The 20,383-nt window shown below is 38.6% G+C and overlaps 2 protein-coding genes across 5 annotated transcripts; one reads left to right on the forward strand and one right to left on the reverse strand.

Annotated features, from left to right (window-relative positions):
* The first annotated feature begins 2,653 nt into the window (after positions 1-2,653).
* On the forward strand, positions 2,654-6,598 carry LOC105382339 (protein max). Of its 4 annotated transcripts, none has more exons than XM_011552197.3 (6): positions 2,654-2,875; positions 2,954-3,019; positions 3,251-3,379; positions 3,652-3,702; positions 4,137-4,260; positions 4,833-6,598. In XM_011552197.3, exons 1-6 carry the CDS (start codon positions 2,834-2,836, stop codon positions 4,985-4,987), a joined length of 567 nt encoding a protein of 188 aa, XP_011550499.1. In that variant the 5' UTR covers positions 2,654-2,833; the 3' UTR covers positions 4,988-6,598. The 4 variants fall into 4 exon arrangements, with proteins under 4 accessions (XP_011550499.1, XP_011550500.1, XP_011550501.1 ...); XM_011552198.3 differs by having other exon boundaries at positions 3,658-3,702; XM_011552199.3 differs by having other exon boundaries at positions 3,676-3,702.
* A 2,582-nt stretch (positions 6,599-9,180) lies between these two features.
* On the reverse strand, positions 9,181-12,248 carry LOC119694820. The gene is made up of 3 exons (XM_048630394.1): positions 11,843-12,248; positions 10,105-11,431; positions 9,181-9,196 (listed from the first exon to the last, which is right to left on the reverse strand). The coding sequence occupies exons 1-3, from the start codon at positions 12,246-12,248 to the stop codon at positions 9,181-9,183; spliced, it is 1,749 nt and encodes a 582-aa protein (XP_048486351.1).
* Positions 12,249-20,383: the final 8,135 nt, after the last annotated feature.

The raw sequence follows: 20,383 nt of genomic DNA on the forward strand, positions 1-20,383 counted from the left end.
TTTTGATTAAAATTTTGTATTTATTTCCAAAACACAACATTTTAGTACTTAAAATTAATCAATATTAAGTTGTGCTGGATAAAAACGAGTATTTCAGCATTTTTTGGTAGCCCACGATTGCGCTTTTCATTGTAACCATCCTCAGAAAATAACCTCTCACTATAAATGCTACTTCACGGTGAAGAAAGATAAGTTTTTGCAAATTTCAAAAGGTTCGGGTATTGTTTTTTGTTTGCTGACCTTGTAAGGATCGGCCATCCGATCTAGGCGAACTATTATCAAATAAAAATTCAACTCGTTTGCCACAGCATTCTGTCTCCTAATAATTAGCATTTCTCAGTTCCAGGAACAAAAAAAACAGGTTGTAGCGCCGAATATTCGGCGCTTCGGCCGGCAGCGTCGCCGAATATTCGGTATTCGGTATTCGGCCAATTCACTATTCGTGGCAGCACTACTAAAAACTATTAAACTTGATAGGTTTTCCAAAACAACTGATAACAATGAAAATATTATAACTAAGTATTTAAAGCAGCGCGTGCAATATACAAGTATATAGCTATGCACCTGGGTTGTCGGACACCATCATGATTTCATGATGATGGCGGCCACCGACTGCGACGCCTGGCTCTCTCCTCCTCGTCCCCGGAGTAGCGGCGCGCTGCAGTCATATATAACTAAGTTAACTGTATTTTTAGGGTTCCGTAGCCAAAATGGCAAAAACGGAACCCTTATAGTTTCGTCATGTCCGTCTGTCCGTCTGTCCGTCTGTCACAGCCGATTTACTCGGAAACTATAAGTACTACAGTGATGAAATTTGATGGGAATATGTGTTGTATGAACCGCTACAAAAATATGACACTAAATAGTAAAAAAAAGAATTGGGGGTGGGGCCCCCCATACATGTAACTGAGGGATGAATTTTTTTTTTCGATGTACATACCCGTGTGGGGTATCAATGGAAAGGTCTTTTAAAATGATATAAAGTTTTTTAAAAAACATTTTTCTTAAAGTGAACGGTTTTTGAGATATCAGCTCTCAAAGTCGTAAAAAGTATTTCCCCCCCCCTCTATTTTTATAACTACGGGGTATAAAATTCTAAAAAAAATAGAGGTGATGCATGCTAATTAACTCTTTCAAAGATTTTTGGTTTGATCAAAGTATCTCTTATAGTTTTTGAGATAGGTTGATTTAACTGTAATTTTGGTTAAGTTATTGTGCTTACACTGATTTGCTGCTACGGAACCCTTTGTGCGCGAGCCCGACTCGCACTTGGCCGGTTTTTTTCGTATAAGTTTATGACGATTTTATTTTTATTAAAATTTCATCAGTTCATCATAAATAAGTATATATATAAATAAGTTCTCATCAAATATTGTAGTATCCTTAAGCTTGTCTTTTTCTTATGTAAGTATTATAAAATATAAATAAATAAATAAATAAATGGCGACAAAAGAAAATAAATCCACAGCAAGTTGAATTACATAAGTATGGGGTAGGTTAAAGTGTTTATTTTACTACTTTGTATGTTCCTGGTCGGTTTCTTCATCATGAATTTTCTCCGAGGAATTCTTCAGTTCTTCTATATCGTGCCACAGCTCTGCGTGATACAAGGCTGCCGTTTCAACTTCCATCTCAGCCGCATCTACTGTAAATAAACAAATACTTAATCAGCTTAGGAGAGACACTGCATCGATCTATTAAACTTTCCCCTGGCTACCCCGAGTGCGGCTTTAGATAGCTATCTTAAGTAGACTTTAAGTAAGTATCTAGTTATTTGTTTCCTCTGTGGTTAACTAGGTAAATTATTGTAAGGTTTAATAACACCTCAAGACTTACGCCGTAAGTTTTTCACAATTGTTACACTTTTTTTCAATCTTGCCATATCAAATCCAATTTCTTCTTGTAATTGATTGTAAAAATCTGCATCGTTTACATCTACCGTCTCGATGTTACTGGAATTCATAACTTTTGTTGAATATAACTTTTATCAAAACAAAATTCGAGTATCTTTTCTTTCTTAAATTAACCACAACTTAACTTCAACAGCGTAAAAAACTAAAAATTTCAATATCGCGCTCAATCGGCGCGTTACGTTCTGAAACTTGAGAAGAAGGATGCTTGAGGCTGACTGGCCTTTTCCTTGTTTTGTGCATAAATTTTCATATTAATACCATTTGTATTTATTCATTTGTTAATTAAACAATATATAACAGAGTATATTGTTGTAAATAATAATAATTATAAATTGTCCTAAAATTCCATACCTTATTTCTAAACGAACGTTATATAGAAAGCGTTCGAAAGTTTAGTTAAGGCTTTGGCTCATATTTATAGATTTGAAGTATAATAAAAATACCTGATTTGAAAAAAACATTAATGTATATTATATTTACCTACCATAGGTATATTCTTCTGGTTTCAACAAACAAAAGACGACTGCCGATGCCCTTTTAACAAAATTAAAATATCTTTAACACTTATCTCTGAACGCACTTCTGACGTACCTATGACATATGGGCATGACCTCGACAAATAAGCCGACTAAAACAAAAAGTGTACGATCGATAATGTCAAATACGTCTGTCTCTTTCTATTCATAATATTGTTACATCGTGCATCGCAATCTGTGGTGTTTTTTGTACACATGCGATATATTTTTTATTTAGTCGAGTAAAAAAATTGTCACGCTTTTGTGCGATCATGTCATGCACAAACGCGAAAAATAGTTTTTTATAATACAATTACAGTTTTAGTTTGTTTTTATATTACCTTATTATAAACAAATTCTTTCTGTGTAATTCTATAGGAATATAGGTTTCCATAAGCGATAAACATGATGAGTGACGACGATCGTGATATCGACATTGAAAGTGATGTAGGTGTTTACCATATTTGACAGTGCTTATCAATATCAGAGTTTCTGTTTATTTTTATTCATCAATATTTATTTCAGGCTGATAATGACTCAGACTCCCGTTCACACACGAGAAATAGTTTGAGTGGTGGCTACTACTCCCAGGTAATTTTATTCCCTTCATTCATAGGTTATGTTTTACAGTAATTTAGCAAAGCACGAGACATGGTCTTTACATTTTGTCACTTGATAAGTAGACAAAAGTAAATCTTTGTTATAGTTTATTCTTTGTATTATGAACCTATTATTATATTTTTATTATTACCTATTATTATATTTCCTTAATGTAATTATGAGACTTCATTCAAAACTATAAAGATTTTTTTCTCTCTAAAGGGTGGTAGTGGCTTACAGGCGGAAAAAAGAGCTCACCATAATGCTCTAGAAAGGAAACGAAGGGATCACATCAAAGACAGTTTTACCTCATTACGTGACGCTGTGCCAGCCCTGCAAGGGGAAAAAGTGGTGTGTATCTCCTGTATAAATAACAATCACAAATTAAAAGTAAAGCTTTACCACTTAAAGAATATTAAAGTTTTTTGGGTATTTCCCTCCAGTGGAATAAGTAAAAAGTTTGATTTTCAGTAGTAAAAAACCTATCACTAAAGTCAAACATTCCTTTGTAGCTCAAGGGCACTCTCAAGGTTGATGTACTATCAGTGCACATGGGGATAAACTCACTAAACTTTAATATCTTTCAAGTGGTAAGGCATATACTTTGATCAAGCCAACTTTAGTTTCAGCATCGTCATACTAAGCAGAGCAAGCAAAGTGGTGCAGCGGAGAAGGTACGGAGATCAATCATTGCCGGGCCTGCGGGCTCGGTTCAAAAGGGATAGAGTATCAAAACATTTCATTTCTCATGGTCTAGCATAAGTTAATTACGACCTTAGTTTCTATTCATGTCACAAGGTCATTACAATTATATGATTAAACTTTAAAGCCTATTTAGCCCCACAGCCTGTACATTTGTGAAGCTCTGGCTTTATGTCCTAAATTAGTATTTTTAAAAGAATTTTAAAGATACTGGGATAAGCCGACAATATTATCCATGAACTCTTGTGTTTGATTAATAAAAATATAAAGCATCTGTATACAAAATATTGCTCAAGCATGAAACCTTGCATAAAACATTGCCATAAAATATTATTTTGAGAATAGGTATTATTAGAACTTTTGATTTTAAATTGATTCCTAATGTAAACAATGTTGTTATCTTCAGGCCAGTCGCGCGCAGATACTGAAGAAGGCAGCTGAATACATATCATTCATGAGGAGGAAAAATATGGCACACCAGCAAGATATTGATGACCTGCGGAGACAGAACACTATGCTGGAAACACAAAGTAAGTTATTTCTGCAGACGATCTTATTAAAGATAATAAGCTGAAAGCAAATAAAATTATTACCTGCACATTTTTCCACTACATTCAATTTGTTAATTTGTCATGTTCACAATAGAGATTGACAAATTGAGCACAACTTAAAATTGTCATACAGTGCTATCATTCACTGACTTACCATAGTGCTGAACTTGAGTTCATCCTTTGGTACATGTTCTGGCTTTATATACAGGGCATAAGAGTATTATAATAAAAAAACTTTGACCAATATCACACTCTAAATTTTTTAAAATACATATTTCATTAATTTAAATTCTACAATCAAAATCAATTCAAAATCTACGATCCACTAAAAGCTTCGTCATTAACCTATATAACAAATGTTATCAGCAATATGCCTCCTCAAAACAATCTAAATTGATTATGAAAATTTTAAAAATAGTTTAACACTGAGCCATTTATGCCTACCTTAATAACTAATTATTTCCTGATCATACCAAATAAGAAACTAATTACAACATATTAGAATAAACTTCACTTTAAAGTAAATAACAAACCCTGTCTCCCCATTCTAGTCCGCACCCTGGAGAAGGCGCGGGCGACGGGCCAGTACATGGAAGCCCACGAGCTCGGGCTCAAGTCCGAGGGCAGCTCCCATGACACCGACAGCTCCGACGGCGAGGGCACCACCCGCCGCGTCAAGAAACTCAAGATCGGCGTCTCCGCATAGGTAGTCCTGTACAGTTTACACACCCCCTGCAGAAACTAAAGTGGCAAGTGCAAAAAAGTGTGACATCTTTTTAAAAAGTAGTGCTATCTCTATGTTTAAAAAGGTTGTGCGGTAAGGAACTGGATTTAAATGGATGGGAGTGTAAAGCTGTGCGATTGTTTAACGCGTTTTTAATCGAACGGACTCTGTTTATGTTTTCTATGTTTTTTTATGCTGTTTAGCGATTGTATTATATGTAGGCAGTTTTGTAAAATCTAGATCATGTCAGAGTAAGTTTAATTGTAAAATACTCTCAGGAAAAAATAAGTGAGTGTTCTAAATCTTTTATATCATACTCAAGTTCTACAGTATAACTTCTGTATTACATTTTATTGTCAAAATACATGATATTTCTATAGCTATATACCTAGGTTTGTTGATGATTGGATGATAACATTAGCTGATATAGCCTAAAGCCTTAAGTTTAAATGCATGTGAACAGGCAAGTCCTTTAAAGTCAGAACCAGGTAACAAAGTGGGATAATTTTGAATGTAAATAGGTGCCAAATACATTTTAGAAAATGGCTATATTACCACAAAAAGGATTAAACCAGGTTTAAAGCGTGTTTGACACACATTTCTGTATATTTAGAATGTATATTTATAATGAACACAATTAATAAAATATGAAGTAAGGGTGTTTTGGAGATTTCATAATATTATAATAATAGATATGCTAACAATCTCGTTGTGACCGTTTTAGTTGTCTCTGAAACACCCTCTACATTATAATGACGTCAGTTTGTGACATACCTACTTTTTCGTCCATAAGGGTGCTTACATAGAGAATCGGGTTCCCTAATCCTAATCTACCTGTACCGGTAACCTGGTTATGCGAAAGCACTCACTCACTGAGCATTTCCCGGATTTTTAAATGTCATGAGCGCTTGCGCTGTCGCATAATTAGGTTACCGGTACAGGGAACCCGTTTCTCTATGTAAGCACCCTAATAATTAATATATTTCCTGAAGAACTGTCGAATTGATATAAAAGCCATGTGAAATTAATCAAAAACGTTGATCGCTAACCGACACTGTTTCTAATCATAAGCATTAATATAGTGTTATATCTAAGTAAGCTAAAATAAATTAGTCCCTGTTGAATTTTCTTAAAGATACAGTTGTATAAATCATACGGATCAATGTACCTAACATACAGATAAACTTTTAAATAACGAAAAATATATGCTTTTTGCAGCTTAACATGTATATGATGTTAAAATGCATAAGGCAAAACCGCTACCAGTATAAACTTAATGCTTTAAGAAAATTCAATTAAGTAAGTTTTAGGCATAAATTAAGGTTACAATTAAGTACTAGTATAATTAATTGGTCTTCTTGATTGAAATTCAGTAAATTTTTATATGTGGAAGTGGAATTGAGGAAATTCTTTTTTAATTCAGATTAACTACCACATTAAAATCACTGGTATTTACTATAAGTACCTATCATCCTTTTTTGCTGACATGATGACATTTTGATGTACCTACTCTTGAAGTGTACCTAAATACAATAATGTATTCTTATACCTATTTCATTTTAGAAGACTTGATGAAATATATTATAAAATATACATTTCTGTATTTTTATTTACGGTAACTTACCAGTATCTACTAAACTGTTGAATGAATACGAATTAGGGTTGCAGGAAAGGTGCTTTCCCGAGTAACGTAGGTATATATGTATACCTATAAAATGTATAGCCTTGTGATGTTAATTATAATTAGGTAATTAGGTACCTAAAAGTCTTAGTACCTATTTACATTTATATTAACTATGGGTATATAAACAACAGAAAAAAAGGTGTGGTTCATCCCGTTTCGCTGCCTTTGTTTATCGATGACGTCACTGTTTTTAAAGCAGACTGCGCTGAATCCAGCTGCAATGCAAGCGAGGCGCTTTCCTCTTTGTTGTATTCAACCTTGTTTGCTCACCAAACTGTTTTCATATTCCCGCAATCTCATTTTAAAATGCAGAATTTATTGCGTTGCTGAGCTAAATCAACTGGAGCGTCGAACTGCGATGTTATTTTGTTTAACCGGCTAAAAAAGTGGAGAAGGTTCTCAAACTAGTGAATAGTAGGTAATTAGTTACCTAATAGGGTGATAGGATGATAAGGTCGGCTTTTACTTGCTGGGATTATTTAAACTCAAACAAACATGCGTTCTGTATGAATCTTTATTTGCGTCTAATAAGAAATGTTAAACTGGTAAGTGGACTGTATGTATAGATAGGTAGACACTCATAATGCTCATAAGCGGGGCGGCAGATTACAACTTGACAGCCATGTTTTTTTTTTTTTATTTTAGGCGGGAATCCATTATTACAACCATAGACATTCCGCCCACCAAGAACTTAGTTCTTTTACTTAAGTAGGTACATTTAAAATATCAGATCATAAATGCAAACTAAACCTCTAGACTTAGAACTAATTTATATCTTAGAACGAACTCGATATAAACTTAACGACTGCAAAACACATTTTAGTATCAACATCCTAAATTCCTAACGTATTAACAATGAAATAGGTATCTCTAAAATATAATAATACATGTAGTTATTTAAAACGTAAGTATTTGCTAGCCGCCCACCATTACATAACATTGCTCACTGTAACAGGTAAGTATTAGTTCTAGCTTAAAACTTAAACTCAGATATTGACAACAAAATGTTAACAATTTAAACAATACTAAATATAACAAGTAGAAATTGCCAGCTTCAGCATTTACTATTCTAATTTAACAACCTACATAAACTGACAATCTTTAAAGTAAATAGCCTCTAAGACATTAACAATTTATTTAACTTAACTATTTAGTAATTACACAAATTTTACTTACTGGACGCTTGAACACTCCAGATTTACATTTCACTGATACTACACGAGTAATATTGTCAGGCCCAGTATGTTTAAGTATTATTTTACCTAGTACCCATTTAGCAGGGGGTAAATTGTCTTCTTTCAGGATAACAATATCTCCTATCTCGGGCTCAACACTTTTAGTATTCCATTTGTACCGTTGATTTAAATTAACTAAGTACTCCTTATACCATCGGTTCCAAAAATCATTTACAATTTTTTGCGTTAAGCGCCATCTGTCTAATCCTTGAACATTAAACTTAGTATAATCATCATCAGCTAGATTTAACAAAGGTTCACCTACTAAGAAGTGGCCTGGTGTCAAGGGGAGAGGGTCGCTTGGATCGTCACTAAGTACGGAAATAGGTCGTGAATTTAGACACGCTTCCACCTGCGCCAGAACTGTCGACATCTCCTCATAGGTAAGTGTACTATTCCCAACTACTTTACGCAGGTGCGTCTTTGTACTACGTACGCCGGACTCCCACAAACCTCCAAAATTTGGGGAGTGGGGAGGGATAAAATGCCACGTTGTACGCTCCAAGGTAAGTAACGAAGCAATTTCCTCCGTCAGTGATGATTTTGCACTGTTGAACATGTCTCGCATCTCTCTATCAGCTCCGACAAAATTAGTGCCATTGTCGCTATATAAATCTTGACAATGGCCTCGCCGAGCAGTAAAACGCCTGAATGCTGCTATGAAACCTTTAGCAGTTAAGTCAGTAACCGCTTCCAAGTGGACTGCTCGGGTAACCATGCAGACGAAGAGGCATATGTAGCCCTTATACGATTTAGCTCCTCTGCCTGGTGAAAATCTTATGTTGATAGGACCACAGTAATCCACTCCAGTAGACCTGAATGGTTTACTTGGTTTTAATCTCGCCTCAGGAAGAAGACCCATGAATGGAGTTGTCTTCTTGGTGGTATATCTTAAGCAGATAACACATTCTCGATAAACCTTCTTGACTTGTTCCTTGGCATGAATAATCCAAAATTTTGCTCTTAGAAAGTTTAACATAATCTGAGGACCTCCATGCATAGTTTGATGATGAGCATCAACAATTATGAGCTTGGTAAGGTGATCCTTAGCAGGCATAATTATTGGATGTTTCGTGTCATAACATGCGTCTGATTGTGCTATACGTCCCTGAACTCTTAATGTTCCTTTTTCGTCAAGAAAAGGGCAAAGAGTACGTAAATTACTCTTTTTAGGAACGCATCCTCGAGTCTTTAACTGTTTTATCTCGCTTTCATATTCTCGCCTTTGAACTTCTTTAACACAACAAAGTAATGTTTCATTTGTCTCCTCTACTGTAACAAATTTTGTTAATTTAGCTCTCTCGGTTTCTGGTATCTTTAAATTCAAAATTCTTCTGCAATAACTTAGTACTCTTAGCATTCTCGATAATGACGAAAATCTTGTCCAAATGAATTCTTCTTCATCTATCTTTGATAAAACAGTTAAAGCCTTGACTCTTTCCTCCTCGTGTGTGTCCTCAACCTTAGTACCATCACTCTCGATGTTAGGCTCAGAAAGCCACTGCGGCCCATTCCACCACAATGAGTTTTGTAGCAACTCATGTGGTTGCATGCCTCGCGAAGCGCAGTCCGCAGGGTTTGTCTCCGACGATACATGGCCCCATTGCTCATACTCCATGATGTTTAATATCGTGGACACTCGGTTGCTCACAAAAGTCGTCCAACGACTTGAGCCTCCCTTAAGCCATGCTAAAACGATGGTGGAGTCAGTCCAGCCATATAAATCCTCTTTAGGTATTTCCATCACTTGCGACACTTCGCTGATAAGTTTTGCTGCCAACGTTGACCCACACAGCTCGAGGCGGGGAATCGAAATCTCCTTTTCAATGGGGGCAACTTTGGTTTTTGCTGTCAGCAGGTGTACATGTACTTGGTTGCACTCGTCTATCACTCTAACATACACTGCTGCTGCAAAAGCTGACTTCGAAGCGTCCGAAAACACGTGTAGCTCGATTTTCGAGGTTTGAGTAGCATTGTACCATCTCGGTAGCTTTAGCTGTGTTAAATCTACTAACCCGCGTCGATATGCAAGCCACTCACTCAGTAGATCTTCAGTCAAACGATCGTCCCACTCTAGACCCGATTGCCACAGTTTTTGTATCAGAATTTTCGCCAGAACTATGACAGGGGCGATCCAGCCTAAAGGGTCATATAATCTTGCGACATCAGAAAGCACTTGCCGCTTTGATATCGAATCTGTGGGCTCTGGTAACTTTAACATGTACTCGAAACTATCAGCGTCTCTATTCCAACTCACTCCAAGAACCTTTATACTCTTGTTTAGTTTGATTGAATCAGATCCTTTTTCTTGCTCCTGTCCTGTCTTCTCTGTTTTCCTAATCTTCTGTAGTACTGTCTCTGAATTACTGTTCCATTTTTGTAGCTCAAAACCTCCTGATCTCAATAGTTCATTCATCTCATTGTATATATTCATAACTTCATCTTCTGTTTCAGCTCCCGTGATTAGATCGTCCATATAGAAATCTTGCCTTGTTAATTTTGCCGCTAACGGATATTTAGATTCTTCTAACTCAGCAAGTCTCTGTAGGCATTTGACAGCCAAATATGGCGCACATGCTGTTCCAAAAGTTAGCCGTAACAGCTTATAGTGCTGTATAGGTTGTGACTCATCCGATGAAAATCTCCAAACTATTCGCTGAAAATCGGTGTCTTCATCAGCCACACGGACCATCCTGTACATCTTCACAATGTCCGCGACGATGCACACCTTGTGCCTTCTCCATCTCATTAGTATGTGTCTCAAGTCTTGCTGCAGCTTCGGACCCACGAGTAGATCGTCATTCAGCGAGACATTGTTAGTCCCTTTACTCGAAGCATCGAAGACGATTCTCACCTTTGTGGTCTCCTTGTCTTCTCTCACTACGGCGTGGTGAGGCAAGTAGACTGCCTTGGGATTCTCAAGCTCATTTTCATTCACCTTTCTCATGTGATTTAAACTCAAATATTCTTCAAACACTTTATTGTATTCTTCTCTCAGTTTAGGTTCTCTCTTTAGTTTTCTCTCTAAAATCTCTAGTCTCTTGATAGCTATCTCTTTTGAATTGCCATATTGACTCTTAGGATCTTCTGTTGTAAATGGTAGCCTTACCACCAGTCTTCCTTCATCATCTCTCACTGTCGTTGCGTCGAAAATCTCTTCACACCTTTTCTCACTCTTGGTCATCTCTTTGTGTATTGTGTTAGGCTCATTTTCCATCTCCCAAAACTTCTTCAATAAGTCATCTTCTTTCACTTGTACATGCATGCTCATAACATTTGCCTTTGCTAGTTCCTCAGGACCTCTCGCCGCTCTTCCAGATAAAATCCATCCGAATATGGTATTCTGTGCTAGTAGGCTCCCTTCAGATTGCTTAATCAAGCCATCTTGCAATATTTCAGCATACACCTCTGCACCTAGAAGTACATCTATTTTACCTGGTTTCGTGTATGTAGGATCAGCTAAAGGTAAGTGACCAATTTCTGACCACTCAGGAACTGTCAACTCAGCTGCGGGAAGTAAAGAAGTTAAGGAATGTAACACATACGCATTAACTTGTATCGAACTTTCTGGGCTATGGCGTGACTCTACTCGAAGCGAAACAGTGTGTTTTATTCTCATACGACCATCTCCCAGACCTGACACCCAACCACTAACAGGTTTACGTGTAAGCCCTAGTAATTGTACAGTAGCCTCAGTTACAAAAGATGCCTGCGATCCTTGATCGAGTAAAGCTCTAATAATTTGTTTACAACCTGTCGAATTAAATACCTTTACTCTAGCCGTCGCAAGAAGCACGCTGTTGGGTTGCATTTCTCCTCTGGAATGCGCTGCGGTGATGTGCGTGTCACCTTGGGATGTGCTCGGCCTCTCGTGCCCACTCGGTGACGCCGTCGCTGCAGCCTCGTTCGCTGACGTACCCTCGCGCCTGGCCTCCTTCTCCACTCGCTCGAAGTGTAGCATGGTATGGTGCCTCCTTCCGCATTTTCTGCAACTTGACTGCCGACACTTCAATGCTGCGTGAGTTGGTGATAAGCAGTTGAAGCACAGTCGGTTACTCTGGACATACTCTTGTCGCTCATTAGGTGTCATTAGCCCGAACCGCTTGCAGTGATAAATATAATGATTCTCATGACACATCGCACACTCAACATCATTGCTCTTCTGTTTATTCTCAATAGCAGTGTGAAATATTTTAGCTTTCGTGACAGGCTTGGCAGGTTGATTAGGACGCGTCACGTTAGTGTCGATCATCTCCAACGACCGGAATCGGTGCTCTAAATATTCTCGTAGTTGCTCCCAGGTTGGTAACTCATCAGTAACCATACTAACATGCTGCTCCCATTGTCTCATGGATTCTGTGTCTAATTTTGATACGACAAAAAATACAATAATTGCATCCCACGAGCTCGTATCGATACCCATATTTTGCAGGGACTTCAGACAAGTAGATGTTGTATCAAGTAAATTCTTCACTGCACCAGCTGATTCTGTGTTTATTTTTCTCATAGCAAATAAACTTCTCAATATTGCGTTCTTTTATTGTTATAACGTTTCACTAATTGTTTCCAAGCTTCTTCGTAATTAGCTTCTGTAGTTGAAAAGTTGCTCAATAGATTCTTGGCTTCACCAGTTAAATAACTTTTTAAATAGTGTAATTTCTGTACTGCCGTAATGCTCTGGTTTTTATGTATAAGCGACGAAAACATGTCATAAAATGTTTGCCACTCTTCATATCTTCCGCTAAATGTAGGTAAGTTAATTTGAGGTAATTTAACTTCACTCTTTATCTCGGCGCTGCTGCCGGGCGCCGCCGCCGCCGCGGTGTCGGTGGCGGGCGCTGACGATGACGCTGCACTCGGTGACAACCGCTCGATAACCTCTTGTAACGCCGCCTTGTATTCCACATAATTATCTTCGAAAATGTCATACGTATTTTGCGTAAAATATGCGTCAGATCTATCTTGCGAAGCTAACACAATCGCCTTATGTCCTTCTTTAAAGTCGGTAAATAATTGTTCCAACAACTCCAACCTTGTAAGTAAATAAGGTAGCTTAATTTTCTCCTTGGCCGTTTTCTTGTAATTTTTGATAGATCGCTCCAACTGATCGAATAACTCATCTTCTAATGATATAAGCTCGTCCACCTCCTTCGTAGTAGTCATTGTAGCTCACAAGTAATAATCCCAGCACAAGCACTAAGTCCGTAATTTATTAGGTAGGTATAGTTCTTAAAAACAACGTAAATGCACCCTGTCCATAGTCTGTAACTCACTCACTCAATGTCTCATATTAGAAGTTTTTAAGAATGTCTCAAAATCACGTAATTATTGTTTATTTATGCACTCGCACTCAAGTTTATAACTTTTCAATTATAATTGCACTAAATCTTGCAAATAAACAGGTGTCCGCCGGCCGCCTTATCTCTGTCCCGGTGGTTCTTTTTGTTCTCGCAGGTAGGCTCGCTCGCGCTCAGTCCGGTTCGATTTGGACCAAATGATAGGATGATAAGGTCGGCTTTTACTTGCTGGGATTATTTAAACTCAAACAAACATGCGTTCTGTATGAATCTTTATTTGCGTCTAATAAGAAATGTTAAACTGGTAAGTGGACTGTATGTATAGATAGGTAGACACTCATAATGCTCATAAGCGGGGCGGCAGATTACAACTTGACAGCCATGTTTTTTTTTTTTATTTTAGGCGGGAATCCATTATTACAACCATAGACATAGGGTGAAATCGCCAAAATTTGTACGTAACAAAAGGGAAACGTTACAAAAATGTTACAAAAAGGAACTATACGGACTCGATCACACTACTATGAATAAATAAAACAATTTTTATTTAATCAGCACTACGGCGAAGCGAAAAGGAGGGTTATGATTTTGACCGTATCTATTGAATAATTAAAACACGAACTACTTTCGTAATTTTTGAACAAAAATATTTAAAAAATATATATATCTATGAGGTTTTTTTTTATTAATTGAATTATTAATTATTTTGGTATTAGGTATCACTAGTTAGGATAATTGAAATTAAACTTCTGTACAACTAATATGTTTTTGTAATTTATTAGTTTAAAAAATGTCATCACATTCTTGTCAGTCTGAATGTGCCCTTAGCTTTCCTTTTTGTAACGTTACAAAGAAAATTGTAACAAAATGGAACAAAAATTCTTACGTTCATAAGCTAAAAATATTTTAACACACGTGGATTTAGTTTTCCGAAAATTTGACTAACTGCAAAGTAAACAGACTGAAATTATGATTTTACGTGCAGGAATTACTTTGTAAATACTTTCCTTTAACTTAATTTGTCGGTTGTTACAAAGGGGAACACTGAAAAGTCTTTTTTCTTCCGAGTTCACTATAACTTCGATAACGACTACAAACAAAATGGCGAAGACGCGACACTAACGCCACTTCTAAGAAAACTTTTGCTCGTGGTGATGCCAGTAAAATAATTTAGATTTAATACTATTTTATACAAAAAAATACTGTTACAAAGAGCATAACAAAGAAATATGATATTTTTATTAAGAATTAAATTTATGTAAATTTCAATAACCACTGTACAAAATATGATAAAATACAAATTATTTAATACGTTACTTATTCTACTAATATGATTTACCAAAATTTTCTATGTGAAGTTGTATATAACAATATTATGTAGTCTGAGCCTATCTGAAACCTAGTTAAACATTGTGAGATATGGCGTTTCGACTTTCTCCGTGTTCGGCATCATAAGGGTCACAGTGACAGTTAAACAAAGTCCATTTTTCTCTCCATCTTTAATTTGCAAGGTGCGGGTGCCTATATAAATAGAGTGAGTCGCCCGCGCGCCTCAGTTGAGTTGATAAGCCGTGAGTAAAATGCTATTATTTACTGCTTTTAAAAGCTCAGCCACTGGTCATAATGCTCCGGCGCTTGGGGTTTTTATCCCACGCAGTAGGGTCCGATTCAATAGTCGTGGTGATGATTGATCACATATTCCGGTCCTACTAGTGGCGCTTGAGCTAGATACTTACATTAATGACCGCTTTAAGTAAAGCATATGTTAATTTTATACAGGAAAAAATAATAAAAATATATTTTTCTACCCTCAATTTCTAATATTTTTAGAAAACAGTTGATAAAAACTTTGCTATTACAATAATGCACTTGATTATAGCTTATGTAAGGCTTTACAAACAGGAGCTTTCCAGGACCGTCATAGGATTTTTTACAGGAAGCACGTGGCTCCGAGTTTCAGTATGTTGGGACATTGTGGCATGTGCGGCGAGTAATGTGATCCGCCGGTACCTACCCGCTGAGGGTAGGCAGGCCGATTCGGTGAAATTGAAGTTTCGTGTAACCTGCACCCGGCCCTGTGCTCCCGCGCTGGCCGCCGTCTCGTGGCACCTGCATCGCAGCGTACACCCGGCCCTGCGCTCCTGCCCTGGCCACCGGTTCGTGCCACCTGCATCGCAGCATACACCCGGTCCTGGCCCTGGCCACCGGTTTGTGGTACCTGCATCGCTGCATAGACCCAGCCATGCACTCCTGCCCTGGCGGCTGTACACCCGGTCCTGGCCCTGGCCACCGTCTTGTGCCACCTGCATCGCAGCGTACACCCGGTCCTGGCCCTGGCCACCGGTTTGTGCTACCTGCATCGCTGCATAGACCCGGCCATGTACTCCTGCCCTGGCGGCTGTGTTGTCCCACCTGCATCGCTGCGCACAACTGGCACTCCTGTTCTGGTTGCCAGATCCAAACGCCCCCTGTCTGGGAAGAGATTTCATGCTCAGCGGAACCGCCTGCACTATTGCTAGCACGGTCATCATCATCATCAGCCATCATTATGAGTGACTTATTTAGAAGGTATATAGGAACGTGCGCTATTCATCAGTGATTTTAGCATATGCAGACGAACGTTTACTGCCAAGGTTGGTCATGTTAGCCATACAAGGGCACACCAACGAAGCCTGAGTAACCACCTGCAGTCGCCGTAGCCGCATCGGCATGGATGACAACAAATCGGGTAACGTGCACCGCTTCTAAAAGTGTTATAGCACCTCAATTTGATGCCTCCGCTGAGGTAGGGAATTCTATTAAAGCAGCTTTCTTCTGAACTGCCCAAAGTGACCTGTAGACTGCTCCTGGGGATAGTTGTGCAATAAATTTTTTATTTCGATGTCTCTGCTGAAGAAACTGACTAATGCAGCTTTTGTTCTAAACTGCCTAAAGATCATTGGACTGCTCATGGGAATGGTGACGCACGGTAAGTACAGGAGCGTTACTCTATACTGATGAGAAACGAACGAACGAGAGCTGTCGTGCAATCGGCACGTTTAATACATACAAACAGATAGAGCGGCTCGCGCCGCAGTGCACTGAAAGTTCGTTTTTCGTCATATAAAGTGACCCCCCAGACACTATCTTAAGTGTCATGATACATCGGCAGATTCCAGCTTTGAGTCTTTTCTTTTCTCGGCTGTGAGCAAAGTGAATCCCACCGGCGAGTGTTCAACCTAAAAGCACTGAGCTAATTCCTGATTTCGTGAAAGTCGCTGTTGCTATACCATACCGCTTCACAAGTTACCGAATTTATTATGAACTGTCGGGTGATCATGATCGGAGTGTCATCGCGGTTTCTGAGTGGCACCATATTAGCTGTCTTCCTTATGTCCCAGTGGATTGTGAGTGTGTATCCGAGCTCTTTGTTGAAAAATGCGTGAACCTCCTACGAAGCAGCTGTCTACTAGTTGTGTATCGAATAAATCGAGTAACGGTGCTCTTGCACGAGACGACTACCTTTTGGTAAAATTATAACTTCCACTATTCTGGGAACATGCATATACCTACTGTGTACTGTGTATCACATCACGTATAGCCGCAGCCCTACTCAATGTACGGGGCTAGATAATAAACAATGGCAGTCGTCATTAAATTTCTATGAATTTCGAAGGTCATCATTTGGAGCACAATCCAAAGTGTGAAAGTACCTACCTATTCATGCCTAAACGGCTTCTCTAATGAAAATGTATTTTTAATTCGATTCTGGCACAAACGTTTCATAACTATTTTTCAACACTGTATCTGCTGAAACTACTTAGACTGACTGGTTAAGGTGCAGACGTGCCGTTTTCACAATTCCATTTTGAGTAATCCTCAACTGTTTTATGGATCTTTCAGTTAGTTACGTAACTAGTTACCAAGTAAAAAATTACATGTGTCATGCTCGTACTCGCATCTCATTTAGGAGCTCTCTGGCCTCTAGCTGAAGGCTAGAACTGGTATATATATCTACTAAGCTAGTACAGAGTTATAACCGGGAGCGGTGAGGTGGTAGCTGCTTGATTTATTAGAGTTTGCTGAAAACTTTCTAAATAAGTAATAATTATTAGTCATAATATTAACTCTTCGCAGTTCTTTCAGAATGCAATACCATACCAGGTCGCTGAAGTAGGTAACCTTCCTTAGCTGGACAACAACAAGCCTTTTTGTTTTAAAGAATGTCGCAGTTATTCGCCGTTCCACTGTCATATCGATGTCCAAAGACTTTTTCTTGGGTATAGCTAACTACCTAAGTTTACCTATAGATAGCCGCAAGCTATCGGCTGTTGGCGAACTGTCAGTTCTGATTGATAAGTCAGGCTCGAGGTGGCTCGTCCAACTGTCCATGTTCCCGCCACCATGATTGTTGCTTCCACAGATTAGAGAGTCTATGTTGGCTGTCGTTGCATCAGGTCTGATCAGGTACAACTAACATCTTTACGTACCATCTTTATTTAATCGAGCTATTTTATTTTGTTTTATCTAGGTTGACTTAATGGTTTCAAAATCGAACCTACAACAATGTAAGTAGGTACCTACCTACGTACCTTTGAAGTTGCAACAAGGCGAAGCCTTAAGGTTTTGGCCGAGACCTGCCCTTAGTGTTGACGAACATACCTAAAGGTGACCTTGTTAATGTTTTTCATATGAAGTACTGAACATTTTACTTATCCTGGTGGCATGACTGATCATTTAGCCGGGTTTCATTTATCAACTATTATAATTGTTATTGTTGTGTTAATCAATCTTTATTAATTGATGTCATCTACCAAGGAATGCTGCCAGAGCTCATAATATTCACACATGATGATACAGAATGATAGTAGCCGACAAAATCAGTGCAAAGGCTTATAAAATAACTTTCCTTCCTAGTAGGACTGCACAGGAACTCGTTAACCGCCGAGTTAGTTAGAATACAAAATTAGACTGTGTGTTACTTGTCAATCTAGAATATGAATATAGTGACCTGCATCATGTTTTGAAAAACTGAATACTTAGTTATCCGCCAGTGTCACAGCCTTCATCTAATCTTTCCCAGTAGCTGATGAGGCTGAGATATTTAGTAAAATTATCTTCCCTTCAAGCACCACTCCTCGTTCCAAGGACTAGATGCCGCGCCAGGTGTTGCAGGCCGTGTCGTCGTACAGGGCTGACTGAGCAGGTCCTCGAGGCTCCAGGGTCGGCTGCTGCATTTCTGAGGTCAGTCCAGAATTACATACCCTAGTCAGCATGTGCTGGCCTGAGCCCCAGCGGCCTGGATCGATATTCTACATTTTACAGCTTTTAAATATTGTTACAAAGTATTTCACTGGTTCCATCCATTGGCTAGTGTATGTTAAAAATATTGCCTTGACAATAACAAGATTTTGATCAATAATTACTTATAAGTATTGCTTTCGAAGAGGCACTGTGTGTATCCATATGAATAAATACCTACCTATATGTATAGGTACATACCTTCCATAACTTTCTGACAAGTCAGGAATAATAAGGAAGTACTTAAGTCTTATGTATACTTATACCTTTCTTTTTAGTATATCTATTACCTAGAAATCTATGCATTATAAATTTATAGATTCAAATATTTATCTACTGATATACTCATCAGTAGCTTATGGGTCACAGTTGGTTTTCTCTCCACCATGCGATAATAAACACATCTCACAATGTTTAACTAGGTTTCAGATAGGCTCAGACTACATAATAGACGCATTTTTCCTGAAATAAAAATGACATATTATGTATCTAGCCTATCTGAAACCTAGTCATTTCTGCATGGTGATATTACAACTGAGGCGCGCGGGCGACTCACTCTATTTATATAGGCACCCGCACCTTGCAAATTAAAGGTGGAGAGAAAAATGGACTTTGTTTAACTGTCACTGTGACCCTTATGATGCCGAACACGGAGAAAGTCGAAACGCCATATCTCACAATGTTTAACTAGGTTTCAGATAGGCTAGATACATAATATGTCATTTTTATTTCAGGAAAAATGCGTCTATTTTTCTCATTTAGTAGGTTTTAGTGCAACCAAGAGAAATGGACAAAAAATGTACAAATTTTGGCGATTTCACCCAATAGGTAGGTTACTTAAGTCATACTTTCAGTCAGGAGATAGAAGAAGAACATCAGGGGAAATAAAGTAGAGATTAAAGTTAGTATCTGGTAGTCTAGTCCACCTAGACTACCTAGATTATTGGTAATGACGATCTCTTAGGTACCTACTCGAGCAAGTGACCGTACCTAATGCACCAAATAGTGATGTGATGATACTGTCTGCTGGTAGGTAGGTCAGCAAGGGCGTACCCAGGATTTCAGCTAGGGGGGGGCAGCTCTTGAGATGATGGTCGGTCGGGTATATTGAAACAAAAATCATGAAAATTGTCTTTTATTAAGGTCAACTAGGCCAATTGCGTCTACATACATACATACATACATCCATCCTGACGTCCCTCAGCAGGGACAAAGGGCTTTGAGAAGATTTCTCCATCTGACTCGATCTTGGGCAGCGGCTGCGAGATCCTCCCACTCCATCCTCATAACCTTTGCCTCACTCTCCACAGAACGTCGCCAGGTTGTTTTTGGGCGGCCTCTTTTACGGCTTCCAGGTGGCTGCCAGGTGAGTATGGGCTTCGAAGGAGTTTCTCCAGGTCTTCTAAGGGTATGCCCCAGCCACCTCCATTTTCTAATGAGGATTTCTTGGTCGATAGGTTTCTGCTTGGTCAGTCTCCACAGTTCCGCGTTCGAAATGGTTCGTGGCCAGTAAATCCGCAGGATTCGCCTTAAGCATTTGTTGACAAATACTTGTAGCTTGCTGGATAGGTCTTTCCGAACGAACCATGTCTCGCAACCGTATAACAGGACTGACTTCACGTTAGACTCGAAAATCCTCACTTTTGTTCGCCGGGTGATGACGCTGGAGCTCCACACTGGTTTCAACTGGGCAAACGCGCCTCTTGCCTTGTTCAGACGACTCTCTATGTCCAAGTCTGTCCCACCTGTTGGATCTACTACTCCCCCCAGTCTACGTCCCATTGCGTCTACGGGCCAAATTAATCTTTTCGATCCTATTTGAAAACGGCTTTATCAATATTGAAAAATGCCATTTAGTTACGGTGGCTTAAACTAAATACTT

The sequence above is a fragment of the Plutella xylostella genome, chromosome 25 (genome assembly GCF_932276165.1).
Source record: "Plutella xylostella chromosome 25, ilPluXylo3.1, whole genome shotgun sequence".
Lineage (NCBI taxonomy): Eukaryota > Metazoa > Arthropoda > Insecta > Lepidoptera > Plutellidae > Plutella > Plutella xylostella.

What these genes read in the sequence shown, in the direction of transcription:
- LOC105382339 (XM_011552197.3), top strand. Translation starts at nt 2,834, where the DNA reads ATGATGAGTGACGACGATCGTGATATCGACATTGAAAGTGAT. An exon ending in ATATCGACATTGAAAGTGAT is followed by an intron (nt 2,876 to 2,953) that starts GTAGGTGTTTAC and finishes TATTTATTTCAG; the next exon opens with GCTGATAATGACTCAGACTC. An exon ending in CCCTGCAAGGGGAAAAAGTG is followed by an intron (nt 3,380 to 3,651) that starts GTGTGTATCTCC and finishes AGCCAACTTTAG; the next exon opens with TTTCAGCATCGTCATACTAA.
- LOC119694820 (XM_048630394.1), bottom strand. Translation starts at nt 12,248, where the DNA reads ATGGTTACTGATGAGTTACCAACCTGGGAGCAACTACGAGAATATTTA. An exon ending in GAAGGAGGCCAGGCGCGAGG is followed by an intron (nt 11,432 to 11,842) that starts GTACGTCAGCGA and finishes TACTTCCCGCAG; the next exon opens with CTGAGTTGACAGTTCCTGAG.